The sequence below is a fragment of the Vidua macroura genome, chromosome Z (assembly GCF_024509145.1).
Source record: "Vidua macroura isolate BioBank_ID:100142 chromosome Z, ASM2450914v1, whole genome shotgun sequence".
In the NCBI taxonomy this organism is placed as follows: Eukaryota; Metazoa; Chordata; class Aves; order Passeriformes; family Viduidae; genus Vidua; species Vidua macroura.
In genome coordinates this window covers 2,450,131-2,465,289 of record NC_071611.1, presented here as the reverse complement: position 1 = coordinate 2,465,289, position 15,159 = coordinate 2,450,131, and the positions used below count along the sequence as shown (strand labels likewise).

Below are 15,159 nucleotides of genomic sequence, written 5' to 3'. Positions count from 1 at the left end.
ATGCCTTTTGTAGGGAACAAAACCAACTCCTGGCCTAAACTGATAAATCTGGGGTGTATTTCTACTAAATAGAGCCTTGGCAAGGAGCTGACATGTTGGCTCTACACACTGGATGTGCCTGAACTTAGCAGAGAATCATTCACACCAAGAATTGTTGCTTTCAGTTTGCAGGAGGCTCAATTTCTCTCAGTCTCTGGTTTTCCATATGTAAATGGAGAATGTGAACAGCACACAGCTGTGCTCATTAGTGCTCCTCAGGCTGTTGGAAATCAATGGACAAAGGGACAAGTTCTCACTCCTGCATTTGCCAGAGTCTTTTCACGCTGGGGTTGTGCCTCAAATGTTCAACAAGCAAGGTCTTAACAGCAGCGTTAGAAATAGCTGGGCTGAGCTCTCTACTTGGCAGAAAGTTCATTTTTCACTCAAAAAATGATGAAACGTGACACTGTGAGATGAGCCAGATTTGGTTTTCTTGTGCAAAGAGTATGATTAGACCTAAAAAGAGAGAGTCAAGGTTAACAAGTCAACCAGACCCATCCAAGTCTGTGTGATTTATGGATGGATTACAATGAGCTGTCCTTCATAGCAAGTTCCTTTAAATAGCCATGATCATGCTATAAAATTATGTAACAAAACCCAATAGTTTTTAATAAAAATAGTCTTGCTGAGGATAAGGAGGCAGGGCCAAACTATTTTAATGTCATATTTGATTGCTCAGTGAGTGCATCTTGTTTGCTTTTTCCTGCTGGTTGTGCGTGTGGAATTAAAAATCAAAAGGCTAACAGATGAAAAAGTTGTTAACATAAAGGTTAATTAATCCCCAGAAATCAAATCTTTTGCTCTTGCAGCTACAAAATTTTCTAATCATAAAAATACATTTTTTAAGCAACAGCTTAGCAATACTTAGCAAAACTTTGCACTAGGGGTGGCCAAAAATACTCAGCAGAGGATATGGAAATGATCTGTGCATAAAGACACACAGCTGGTGCATTAAATACCCTGCTGAGGACAGTCAGCATCTGGTGAGCTGGTTGAAAACTCACCCAAAACATTTAATGATAAGAGCTTATAAAAATGCAAACACATGCCACTTTCTTCGGAGAACCACGGAGTTGCATTTGTACGTGTCTTATCAGCCTCTTCTCTGTTACAAAGTTTAGCATCTGCCTGGCAAAATCTCTGCAAATCTATTTGGGTATAATATTTGGAGTAAATAGTGCCTACTGACGTGATTTCTTACAGAACACATTCTGTGAGTGCCCTGTCAGTGTCTGTCAGTCTCACCCTTCCACCGTCCATCTCTGGTGCTGAATTTCAACCAAGGCAGAGAGCAAGACGTAAACTGCAAGAGGGCAGGGTTAGGTGGGATATTGGGAAGAAATTCCTCCCTGTGAGGGTGGTGGGGCCCTGGCACAGGGTGCCCAGAGCAGCTGTGGCTGTTCCATCCCTGGAAGTGTCCAAGGCCACGTGGGACAGGGCTTGGAGCATCCTGGGGTATGAAAGGTGTCCCTGCCATGGCAGGGGGTGGGACTGGATGAGCTTTAGGCCCCTTCCAATCCAACTTATCCTATGATTCCATTATATTTACCACCATATATATACTATTTATATATATTTATATATACTATATATTTACCACTATATATATATAGCAGTGGCTCATGTACTGCTGCCACAGCCAGTCCTGAAGCAAGGGGAGGGCCTCAGGGCCTCTCTGCTCCCATAAGAATGGAAAATCCAGGGATACCCCTCTGTCCCAAACACCTGCTGTGCTGTGTACAACTCACTGTAAAAGATTGCAAGGCAGGAAAGACCAAAGAGCCATGAAACTGTGAGTGCTAAGGAGAAAAAGAAAGACATTAAAAAATGCATCTTCTGCTGAAGGTCAGACAAGTCTGACTCTGGGGCTAGTCTGAGAGTGGTGCAGAGCAATGTGCAGAGCCTCTGTCCAGTCCTCCTGTGTCCCTTCTGCTTCTGGGAAGAAAAGGAAGCAGAAAGATTCCCTCAGACTATAAACTGAGATTGCTGCCATCAAAGTTTTTCTGGAGTAATGAACTCTGGCAGAAACATATCCATATTACCTTGCAGAGAATGCAAACAAAATTTCCCAGAGAAAGGCAAGAGGAGCAGTGAGTCTTATCCCCCTGAAACAGGAGAAAGGAGCTGGTAAACATAGCAACCTGCACTAAGATATTTAGATGTTTAGATTGGGTACTATGAAGAAATGTTTCATGTCAAGGGTTGTAGAGCAGCGGAACAGAGCATCCAGGGAAGTGATGGAGTCACCATGCCCAGAAATATTCTAAAATTGTGTGTGTGTGACACCTGAGGATGTGGTTCGTGGTGAACCTGGTGGTGGTGCTGGGTTGATGGCAGGAACTGGTGATATTAAAGGTCTTTTCCAACAGTAATTCCATGATCCTATATTCCCCTCAGGGGGTTGTGGCTGCACACCCAAATCTCATCAGGACAGAGGGGCACGTACATGGCCAGTGATCTGGACTCAGTGCTTCTGCACAAGCAACTGACTGTCCACCAAGGACAAATATCTGAGGTTGGTTAATTGCCATTCTCACCACCATCCAAAGAGCCTATTCAATCAGTTTCTACATAAATTGAAATTCATCACTATTTTAAATCCTTCCCAAGTGTTGCCACATGAAGGAAAAATTGTGAGAGATTTATTAAAGATGTGATTGGGGAGACAGATTTGAAACAAACAAACAAAAAAAAAACCAAAAAACCCTGAAACCCATTCTGAGTACACAGTACTTCATGAAACACGTAGATGGGAAGTCAAAAATTTAATTAATCTTTTCAGAGGGAAGGGACACATATGCCATATTTATCATCCTGCCACCACATGCTCATGGAAACCTCCAAAGAGCAGGGCATTAGGGACGCAGTATTTCATTTTATTGCCTGCTGGTGTCTGTGTTGAGCAGTAAAGATGGCAAATTATTTGCAAAATTACCAGGCTCCCTCAGTGCCTCAGCACTTCTCAAGGGAAATAACGTGCTCAGAAATACAGATGTCACCGAGATTAACTTCCAGTGCCTGAAAGGCATTCGCCTGCCTGACCTGAGTGCAGACCATGGCTTTGCCAAGTGCCACTCAGCAAACAAAAATGCTCGTGTGAAGCTCCAGACAGCAGCTCAGACACCTCAATGGCATTTCACTCACCTGATCTGGGGGAAGGGTGAGCTTCACTCTCCAAAATCTGACCCTCAGCCCAGCAAGGCAGAAGGACTTCTAAAACTGAGTGTGGCTGTTTGTAGGGCTGACAAAATCTATTCCTTGCAAAAATAAACAAAAGATGCCCCATGGAGGGAAAACAGTGGATTTTAGACCTTATTATTTCTAAACATGCAATAAAACCCACAGAAAGCTGCTTTTTGTGGATGAATTTCATCACACTCTCTCAGGCCTGGCAGAACACCTTGTATCTTGTATCTGGAGGGCCCTTAATTCATCAGCATGTCTGGGGGGAGGTCTCAAAAGGCAGAACTGAATCCCAGGAATTCAGTGGAATTCCAAGACTCTCTTGTCCTGCCCCTGCAGGACCAGCTACCCAACGGCAAGGACCTCCACACAGCCTGGAGGCTCTATTATTCTCTCTGAGGTCTACAGAAATCTGTATTGACCTTCAAGAAAATGCTCATGCTCTCAGCTCAGGGCTAAAACCTGAACTTGCTACATCAAAAGTTTAAAGGTTCAGAAAAAAGTGAGTGGAGTCTGAAACCCTCCTCATAGGCAGCTTTAGTGCTGACATCCTTGCAACCAGCATCTTCTCCACCTAAAAAAAAGTGCCTGTGGCAGCACTTATACACACTTAATGTAGTATTTCACCTCTCTGTGAATGGGCAATAGTTTCTTTATGGATTAAAATGTTTATTCTTCTAGCCAGATCCGTTGTGATGACTAAAATATGACTAACAGATGTAGAGGGAGAAAACAGCTAAGTGATAAAATTACCTGACTGCTAGCACTTCACCACCCAGGAGCAGATTTGGGTTAGCAGTGCCAGGGAAAGAAAAAAAAAAAAGAAAAAAAGAAAAAAAAAAAGAAAAGAAAAAAAAAAAAAAGGAAAGCAGAAGATGAATAGAAATTCATAAAACTTTCATTCCAAGAGATGGTCCCTGCGATGCTTGTGCTGGGAGAAGGGAGGTCAGTACCTGCCCTGGCTCCATCTGGCAGGGCCCACAACCCAAAACCATCTTGTTGGACACCCTTGGGAGCTCATAAGAGCAGAAGGAACCACTTCATCACGAACACAGAGCTGAAATCTGACACTCAGTACCACACAGCATTGCCAAGGCCAAAAATACAAGCTGTCAATACCAGTCTGAGGGAATACCAGCAGAAGGGCCATTTATTATTTCCCCTGTTTCTTCTGCTCTTCCCCTAAGTGCCCACTTCTGGGCACTGTCAGACTGTGGTGAAACATCTCTGTAATTCACTACGGCTTTTTATGGAGACTTTCTCGGAGCCAAGGCTGCAAATGCCACTGAGGAAAATGACGGATGCTGCAGGCTTTAGGAAATTAACCATTCTTTGATTGCTTGCTTAGCCGAGCAATTTGCAGTGTGATAGACAGAAATTATATCATCCAGTGTCAATTTGTCTATTCATTTTTCCCTCTCCACATGCTTCCTCTCCTTGATTGAATAATCACTAACAATAATCACAAGCATCTGGGGGAAGGAAGTACATCCATCAGTTTTAATGTCAGCAAGAATGAGGGCTGATTCCTCCAGCATTCACCACAGCTCTGCATCTTCAAAGTAATTTACATTTTCCTTATACCAGCACTAATACCCTGATTGTATTATTTCTGTTACGTACTCCCATTTCAGTTTATAATCTAGGAACAATAGAATGGCAATTGGGAAAATACCCAGTTTCAAAAAATAGATGGTTGTTTCATCTGCTATCATGCATTACCACAAATATTTTTTGTGGCAATGATCTGTATTTTAATTCTCTGAGAATACTGATGGAAGTGTAAACTTGAAAGACTGAGGCTGAATAAGGCAGACCAGATCCAAAGAAGATTATTTTATATGAAGATTGAAGACAGTAAAGGACAGAGCTGTTAGGAAGGTGTAAGTAGACAAATCCCAGGGATTGCAAAGGCTTTTCAAAGGCTGTCTGTGCACAGTTTGCTACTTCCAGTAATAAATTACCTTACTGTGTTTAGATATTTCATAGACAACAGTCCAGAACATATAGTGAATATTCAGTGATCAAAATACCAAATTCTCAGTTTGTACGGTTGCATAACTCTAAATATACTTTTATATATATATCTATAAATTATGCTATATCATCATATAATTCCACAGTGGCTTTTCTCTAGTTTTGTGAAACAATTTCTACCAGCTGAGGTTCCAACTCCCCCTGTTCAGGGACACAGAGCAGCAGAAAATACAAAATCAGTTTGAAGGCACAATAAGTGGCCCAAAGATTGCCTTTCCCAGAAAACTGTTCAAGTGCTTTTTTTATTCAACAGAATTAAACCATCTTTCAAACACAGTGACACAGAGACAAAAAAAAAAAAAAAAAAAAAAAAAAAAAAACCAAAAAACACCACCAAAAAAAATAAACCCAAAAAACCCAAAACAACAAACCCAAAAAAACCCACACCAAACCCAAAAAACCCTGATTACTGTTCTAGTTATGGCTTACAGCAATTGATAGGCTTTCTATCACAACCATAGTACAGCTACAGAAACAATAATAAGCCAAAATTACAAGGTGTAAGGTTGACAAAATAAAGGTCAGCCAAAGGACACAAGAGATTAACATCATCATAAAACCAACATGACTCTGCATGGATTTCTCCACCCTCACTGCCACTGCCTTACAGAAACAACAAACATGAAACAGCTTTAGTTTTGTCATAGCCCAAGCTCCCCTACAATGAAGACACAAAGTTTTACTCCAGTATTCCCAAAATAAGGATTTGCTTCCCACCAGGTGAAAATCCGGGACATACTCAACAGGCAGCAGTTTTTAAGTACAATTTACATGGGCTCCATGCAGAGGTTTGATCAGGAACCTCATGGTTGAGAGCAAGGAGGGCCTAGAAATGAAGCAAAAGTCACCAGATTTTTGTCCTGTCCCAGACAGGGAAGGGATTTTTCTCCCTTCCCTCATCTCTAAGGAGACAAGCTCGAATGCACACCTAAGTGTGTATCACTTGGCCAACACAATGTCAACAAATAGGGGTTAATTCTGCCTGTTCCACACTGATAAGAAGGCAATAACCAGAGTCTTCACAAGCCATATGGAGCACTGGAGATACTTCAGTGTCTTGGTCCGTCAGACAGTTTAAAATACAACAAACATCTCAAGAACCAGCCAACAGAGTATCTGATTTTTCTGGCTTAATTTGTCACTGTTTTACATGCTAACACATTTTACAGTGATTAGTACAGTCAAAAATGTACATCAGCTTACCCGAAGATCAAACACTGAGAACATCTATGGCTTCTAAATAGAAAGAGACACATTGGTAACATATTTACATCTTCCAATCCTTGAAGCGCTGAGGCAGATTTATTTTCCTTCAAGCTTCCCACTGTGGCCCAGTCCCTCATTTCTGATGTTTCTTGGATGCTCAGAGCTTTGGGGAGCATTGGAGGTGCTGACAGCCTGGGATCCTCAACCTAATGCCTCCTGTGCATTTGGATTTCCCTTAAGGTTTTTTTTAAAGCACTTAAGTACAATTTCAATTTTGAATAGAATCAGTTTGGTTTTTTGTTTTTTTGGTTTTTTTTCTTTTTTTTTTTTTAATACCATGCAGACAACACAGGATACCAAGCAGGCTCACCCACATTAGACAGGATGAAAACAAGACACAAACTGATGAAAATAATCTGGGAGGGTTTTCTGGGAGATGCAGGTTATTAGCTTGGCTTACAAACACTGATGTAAGGCTTGAATTCTCTTTCTGCTGAACACAAATGTGAATGTTGTGGTGGCTTCAAAGGTAGTGGGATGCATCCTGGCTTGAACACATTCATATCACTGACAAATTCCATGCTGGTATTTTAAAGCAAGCAGAAAAAAACCCCTCTTTTCCTGAGGCCTGTGGTTCACATACATACTGCCAGGTACAGAGGGCTCATGTATGATTTACACTGCCATGATGAAATGCTTTGCATAGATGAGTTTGAAGAGATGAACTGATGAAATCTGGAAGGGAGAGTGACAATCACAACACTTCTGCTTCCAGAGAAGCTTGTTCTTTACTCACACCATTAAAAACATGGTATGGCTGCTGCACTGTATCTAAAGCATATTAAAAAGTGTATCTGCAATCAAGTGGGGGGAGGGAAAAGAGGTTGCTCGTCAAGGCCTGTTTCTGGAGCGAACAGAATTTCCACATGCTTTACTGGATTTTGTAAAGGCCTTAAGCATAAATACTGACTTCTTTGTTCCTGAAACCTCAGCTCACTCCAGAATTTCCCAGGGAACCTGGCCCTTTGGAGATTGCCGAAATTTGCTATTTCCTTTTTCCTATACTTGTAAAACCTCCAAGGTTCTCTGCAGGCTCAAATGCGAGTGAGATCGGAGGGGAAAAAGGCCCATTTCAGAGCCCTCCCTGTTCACTGCCCAAGCACACAAGCCACCTGGCCTCAGAAGATCAGAAAGGACAGATTCCCTGCCTCTCCACCTCGGCTTCCCTCACAAAGCAGAGATTGCTCCTCGCCGCCAGGGAGGGCAGCCCACCCACGCAGCTGCGTCACCACCAGCGCTCCTGCCTCCAAGGCTTGAGCAGCACTTCCACTGATTCACCAAACACCCACGGAGGGGACTATTTTTGGAGATGATTTCCTTCCTTCTACTACATCTGGCCATCCCGAGTCACCTTTAATTCACCATCAGCCAAGCCTGCAAGAGGGTGGATTTTTTTAAGGACTCGGTTGCTGCAAGCTGTGAAACTTCATCTGTGGTCTCTGCCGTGTTATTCCACGGCACTAAAGGCCCTGGAGCAGCGTTGTGCTTGCAGTCTCCTCTCTTCCCTTCGCATTGTTTCTCCAGGAGACCACAGACCTGCTCAGCATGGTGCCTCTCCTCCTTGAGATAGCAGCAGAAGGAGCTGTCATGGCATGGCTCTCCCTTTTGCAATTCATGAGCTAGCTTTGACAACTCTGTTGCAATCACAGGAAATATGCTAAAATATTATAATGGCCCCATCGCCATTGAAGCCATTCTGTCCAACAGCAAAGCTGGATTTCATAAATCAAAAGCAATCAGCTAAACTGTTCCAGCTAAATACTTCCTTCCCTTTGATGACAGCACTGGCAGATTCATAAGCCTCCTCTGTTGACCCGACAATAAAGTCAAAGCAATCCTAGTTATGATTTCCAACTGAACTTGCATTGCCAGTGTATGCAGATATCAGGAACTTCTTAAGGGATTCTCCTAAATAATGTGAGGAATTGGGGATTAAGCCATGACATTTTCTCTCTGCCTGTCTCAGGCTTCATATCCTCAGCAGCAGAGCTGAGATTACAGCTCAAGCTCAGGATGTGGTACCAGACAGCTGAGAGCCTTTCTTCATGGATAGGTCAGAATTATTGGTGGGGGGATTTCTCTGGGGCCTGAAGACTTTTTTTCTGGGAAAGCACAACGTGCTACACACATCCTTTACTTGCAGCAAACACACCTGACAGTCACTTCTTATCACATATATCCCGTTGTTCAGAGGTTAAGATTGGACTTTTGGAGCTTAGGCCTCATGGGAGAAGGGAAAACAAATCCAGCCTCAAACTCAGACAAATGACTGATGTCAGAAGAATATTTTCTGATGCTCAGCACACAAAAGAATGATGGCAGAAACCAAGGAGAGTCCTTCTTTCTGCAAAAGCCCTTCTACATATGGCATTTCTGACAAATGCCATAGTTTTGCAATCATTTTTTGAGCAACACCTGAAAAATGAATCAGAAAGTGAACATGTTGTGACATGTATTTCATCTCAAGGACTATTTTAATATATTTCATTAATTATCTTTCTGGCTTGCGAATCACTCTTTATATCTAACTGTACACCTATGTACACCTTCACAGAAATATCTGGGCCTGTTTCTGCAGTCCCTACACAAATAAAATACCCACCCACCTGAATGGGGGCTTTTTTCAGATAAATGTGGCAAGATTGGGCCTTTGGTGCATATGTGCAAATAACCTGCACACACTTCTTAAAATCATTAAAAAAATATAGTAGCTATAGATTTATAAGCAATCAAAATCTAAACACAGTAACACTGCACTTATTACAGTGAATTTACATTGCTCATTTATATGAAGCAAACAATGGAAAGGAAATGTCTGTGACCCTGTAATTACAGATTAACTGTAAATGCAGTTTTGCTTATCCTTTTGTCTGTCCAAAAGGATTTCTTGCAACTAAAAAGAGGGATTTGCACTATTTCTACCAACATATGGATGCTTCTCAAGTGCTTTCCCAACTTTTTTGAAGTGCCTTTTGCAACGTATCAGACTCCTTCCAGTTGATTTTGTTCACTTCCATCACCATAGTAAAGAAAAATCCCTTACTAAAGAAGGTAACCTTAGCAGAGCAGCAGCAGCAAAGCAAACCTGAAGTCACTACTAGTCCCAAACTCAGGCAGAATAAGGAGTAAGGGCTCCAAGTACCAGCTTCAGTGTCATTACTGTTACCATAAAACTTAATGCACAGCGAGACGGCCAACCTGCAGTGTCACATTGCTCTCTAAATAGCACTTTCATCACAGCACTTCATTGTCAAAGCCCTTTGCACACAAATTTACAGAACACAGCAAAGACAAAGATCTCTTTTGCATATTGAATCAAGGAAACTGTTTCACCAGCAGGTTGATGGGGTTGCTGCCTATTTCACAGGTAGACGATACGAGGGGGTGCTCAATAACACACAGTGTAACTCTAAGACCTAAAACACATCACCACAAATAATATATTAAGCTTAAGCACTGGTCCTTCACCTGCCCCTGGCTGGTGTTTCCTAGGTGAGTTCTGACACCTTCATCAAGGTTATGGGTTGCTTCTAAGGCAATCAAACCTCAGGAGTCTAGTGTAAATAAAATACACTCTCACTTGCCATCCAGGTCACTGCTGGCCAGCAGGGTCTTTTGAAATGGTGACCAGTGTGCTTCCACTTTCTTTGTGATCACTTTATCTGTAGTGTGAGCAACTTGCACAGCTCTCAGCATAGCACAGAGGCTTTTAAAAGAAGCTTTGTGCATTCATGCATTACAAAATCAAAATCCAAGTCCATATTTGGATTTAAACCCTCTCCCCCCAGCCCCCCTCCCCCCCCCAAAAAAATATCCCTCATACGGAACTTTAAACTTCAAATCCTTGATCAAAGATCTTGTAATCTACATAAGACAAGACAAGGCAACAGCCCTAGTGCTTCAGACTAAGAACTTAGACAGGGAAACTCTGTTCATTTAACTATGCCAGCACAGCTGGAGCAGCAAACCTCACCTCCTGTGTATGCAGTCATACCACTATGAAAGGGCATATACCAGCAGCCTACGACTACAAAATAAATCCAGCAGCTTGTGGCATCTTTTCTGCTTCAGGATTTTGTCCAGCTGTAGCAGGTGAAAAATTAGGCTTGGCATACCTGACAGAGCTACACTGATGACATTTAAAGAATACACCACCAGCCCTTTTACTATCCTAATAACATTCTCAACATACAAAAACGCCACATTAAGACATTTGACATCTCAAGATGCATAATTTTAAAATAAGCATCATAATCTAAGCCACAAAATAACTTCTCTGAATTTAAACTTCATTTCCTGACATTAACATATTAAAGATACCTGAAAGTGTTAACTCAATCTGCACAACAGTGAATCAACATTCAGATACTTTTACAAAGTCTTTAATAAGAATCAACGAGGAATTTTTTTTTTTTTTAATCTTATGCTGAACCAAAAAATCAACATGTAAAATATAACTATGTAATCCCCTTGCCCTTCATCTCAAGAAACCCTTGTGAAGGAGCTTGTTCCTTCAGCAGGGACTCCAATGTGATGCTGAGATGGTGGCTGTAGGAGGAAGTACACACATTGACATGTGTTAGCCAGAAGGAAAGCATCACAGACAAGGAGAAAGGAAGCACAATCAGCGGAGGAGAACAGAAATGCAAGGCGCAAGAAGGAAGAAGAAATAATCTCTAAAACAATATCACAACATGAGTCACACAGTTACCTGTTGCTGTGAATGAGAGTTCAACGTTCTGTTCTATCCTGGTTGAAAAAATTCATAAAGCGATTTTGTTTATTCCTAACACATCTATCTGCTATTTTTTATCAACACTTTGTGACATTATGGAACAAAGATTTTAAGTTATATATCCCCATTAAGCTGTAATGCTAAAGAGTATTTTCAAAAACCTAAAGGCCAGAGAACAGAGTGTTCAATAACATCTGGCGATACCCCAAGGTACTTGATTCAGAAACCTATGTAAAGTCATATAATCTAAACTAAAATTCTCCACCTCTGTTTTTCCTCAAAAGTTTGGTGCTTTTCTCTACAGTGAAATGATAAATACATTAATGTGGCCTATTTATCCCTAAATGTATTGTAAATGTGCTTCTTATCTGACTTGCTTTCCAGATCAGCATGTACCCTGGGGCACAGGAGTTTTGCTTCTCCTACACTGTTACGGACCCAACTCTGCTAGCAGGAAAGATGCTGGTGTCCTAGATCTTATGGGATGCAATGCCTTGAGGAAATCTATATCAAACAATTATTGCATAATCTCGGGGTGTAACAAAAACCTCCTACACCTTACACAGGCCATCGAGCTTCCTGCCACACTCTCGCAGTGTGTCCCTGTCAGCTGCAGGTCCCCGTGTGAACCCGCAGGATCCCCTTGCTGTGCATGTGGAGGAAATTGAATATCTCCGAGGGCATCGCGTGGAAGCCGGGGCGAGGCTTCACGTTGTCGTAGTAGTGGTGAGTTATAAAAATCCCTGAGGGGTTCATGGGGAAGGCCCAGAAGCCGAAGAGGTGCACCTCCTCGCAGAGCTCCAGGGCCGCAGTCACCAGGATCAGCCCGGTGCTGACCCGCTTGGCCCGCACGCCCTGGCCGAGCCAGTAGCGCGAGACGTTGATGAGATACTGGGGGTGGAAGTAATAAACGGCCTGCTGGGACTCGAAGTCGTCCAGGACGTACTTGACCCGGATGGACACGTCCGTGTTGCGCGTGTTGTAGAAGGCCGGCAGCAGCACGGAGGCGTTCTCGTACACCTGGAGCACGTCGTAGAAGGGCTTCCTCCACTTCTCCAGCTTGTGGAATCTGAAGGGGAAGAGCGTGCGAGTGATGGTCAGACCACTCCCAGCAAGAAGCACCCAATCGGCTCTTACTGAAATATTTCTGACACAGGGATAATTGAGATGATACTTCCCGTTGGTAGCTTCTCGTTATCAACGGGAATGTACTTAGATTTGTAGCTACAGCATCAGCATGAAATGTAGGGTAAAAATTCAGGGCATAAAAACCTTCATAATAACCTTGTGGCCATCTCTAATCATGTCTCGCTTCTCATGGTATTATGAGAAGTACATAATTTTTCCAAGATACGTGGTGCACCGTGCAGTGCAGAGCTGTATAAAAAAATGGCCAACACCAAAGCTAGCAGGTGTTTAAAATGTCTAACTGTAACGTTTTTAAAAGAAATCCAAAGTCAAACAATTTTTTTTTATGTTGCTTGAGAAAAGAAACACATTCCCCCACTGAGAAAGAAAAGCAGTAATGAACCTCATGGTCCCAAAAATGTCACAAGGTAGCATTAGGGAATTAACAAATTTAAGATTAAAATCACTTAGGCAGTCCTGTCTACAGTAAAGTTACACTGACATTTCTTTAAGACATGTGACAATGTGCGTTACTTTATTTATTGATGATCTTAATTTTCCAACGTTAATGACTCTGATTCTATGACTTCAACATTTCGAGTGGGATCCAGTTTCTTGCACCTGAATGTTTCTAAAATGTTTCACTGGGACTTGCAAGCAGAGCAGGGGAAGGATGGCTGTGTTGTTTTAATTTAATTTTAGCTCATTGCCTTTCCATTTTCTATCATCAAAGTTCAGGTTTAAGTGTTTAACACATTTCTACTACTTGTTACTTTTTCAATTCAGAATGAAATGTATGATTCATAGCGATGGTATAAAGTGGGATTTGGGAAAAAAAATCTGTGTAACAGAATTAAGTTAAAGGTAGGTTTGGGAAATCAAGAGAAATGAAAATACAAAAAAACCCAGAAATAACCTCTCAGTGATTATACTGGGATTGACTGTCACGACATCTGTCTTCACCCCAACGTCCATGAAGTATTTCTCAGATATAGGAGGCAAATTGCATCTATAAAAAAGAGAAATTAATAAGAAAGTTTAAAAATTTATTTCACCTTTTCAGGACTAGAAAATAAAATTCATTTAGGCATTTCTGCCAAGCAACAAATGTAGAAACAGAGTGAGAATTTAAAATTGCATCAAAACATGTTGATGCCCAAACTGTGCAATAATCCAACAAGTTCTTGAGGGCTGTATGAAGACCTCTCTTGTTCCCTCACCTGTGAGAGATGACCCCTCTTTGCAGGTGTAGCCAATGCTCACTTTGCCTCCTTAAGAGCAATTTAACTATTTACTATGGAAGTTTAGGATGCAAAATGGATTGAAGCTCCAAGGCCAATCAGCCTATAAAATCAAAGGCTTGCTGAGCAGTAGCTGAGATGTATTCAATAATTAATAAACTATATCTAAAACACTGCCTTTAAGATGCTTTGGTTTATACCCAGGAGAATTTAGGGGAAATGTTCCACAAGAGAGAAATCAACCCAGACATAATTAATCCCAAACTATCTGCTTCACTTCCTTTTCCATTTATAAGCATCTCCCAACGTGGTTTAATAGCAGCAGTTCTGACTCTACAAGTTCACCACAGGACATCAAAGTTATTGGAAGCAAACTTGTGAGATTTGCAAGCCTTGACTTTGCCCAGCCTCCATTCACCTTGGCCTTGCCCTAGATACACCATCTCACAAAAATTAGAGCATCTCTCAAGAGATGCTGAAGTTATTGAAATGCACACTCACAAGCCATCACGCTGTCTTTCCTTCCAAAGGAAATCCAGCTGAAAAAAAAAAAAACACTTCAGCATGTGTTTTCAGGGATAAAGTGTGTGGCCTGGCAACCGGTTTTACACTCAGTTTAAGCTAGAACTGGGCACTGAGTGACACTTTGAAAGCTTTTTGAAGCGACCTGCAAGCCTCATTTAAAACCATCACTGTTAAGACCACCCACATCTCAAAAATACTGCTGTGCCTAATTCTCAAAGTTGCCCATATTTCTGAAGAACAGGGCTGAGCAAAAAATGTGGTGGTATTTAGGGTAAGAGATGCTTACTGTTTTCACAATACCACAGTTCAGCTGTCAGGATAATTTCTCAGTCAAAGACAGAGGACAGTTTGAGGAGCAGAAGAATGCACAAAATTCCTTCAAAGTCCTTCTAACACTCAAAAGGTTCACATCCACCTTACAGATAGTCTTTTATCTGGCCAGAGAATTGTTTTTGGCTATCCTTTTCATAGATAATGCCATTTCTAGGACTTCCTTCTGCTGGGTCATGCCACTCAAGTCCTTGGGCACCCCCAGTTCTGCCTAGCGCTGGGCACTGTGCTTATTAGATGATATTTGAGGAAAGTTTTCGGCTTCAATGTTTCTGAATAGGAAATTTACGCCAGGATTAAGAGTGACTGAATTTTTTGAAGGTGATAATAACTTATAAAAATGGTCCCATCTGCACAAACTGTACTTTTGTCACACAACTCCAAAAACTCATCCCCAGCAAGAGAGCAGTCCCATCTCCAAATTCACCCGGTGTCTCACCACAGAGCTCTGCTCTGGCCAGTAGATGGAGACAGACAATAACTGCTGGTAAATGCAACCCTGGTGTGCATTTTATACATTCTATTGTACTATAACTAATTGCTTTCAGAATTTACTTCACAGAACAACTCTGGCTGTATGCTGCTGGCCACAAGAGAAGATTTCCCCAAGTGTCCTGAAGGTATCACTGGATGTAATCAGGGCTCCATAAGCAGCTTGTGAAATGTTTTAAATAA

The 15,159-nt window shown here is 41.8% G+C and overlaps 1 protein-coding gene across 2 annotated transcripts in view; it reads right to left on the bottom strand.

The window, feature by feature from the left end:
• Positions 1 to 10,913: 10,913 nt before the first annotated feature.
• ST8SIA5 (ST8 alpha-N-acetyl-neuraminide alpha-2,8-sialyltransferase 5) overlaps positions 10,914 to 15,159 on the bottom strand; it is a 41,745-nt gene continuing 37,499 nt past the window's right edge. For both annotated transcript variants that reach the window (XM_054003464.1, XM_054003465.1), the window contains 2 exons: positions 13,305 to 13,397; positions 10,914 to 12,329 (listed from right to left, as the gene is read on the bottom strand). In XM_054003464.1, coding sequence (XP_053859439.1) covers positions 11,867 to 12,329; positions 13,305 to 13,397 — 556 coding nt within the window. In that variant the 3' untranslated portion in view covers positions 10,914 to 11,866. The remainder of the gene's footprint in view (positions 12,330 to 13,304; positions 13,398 to 15,159) is intronic.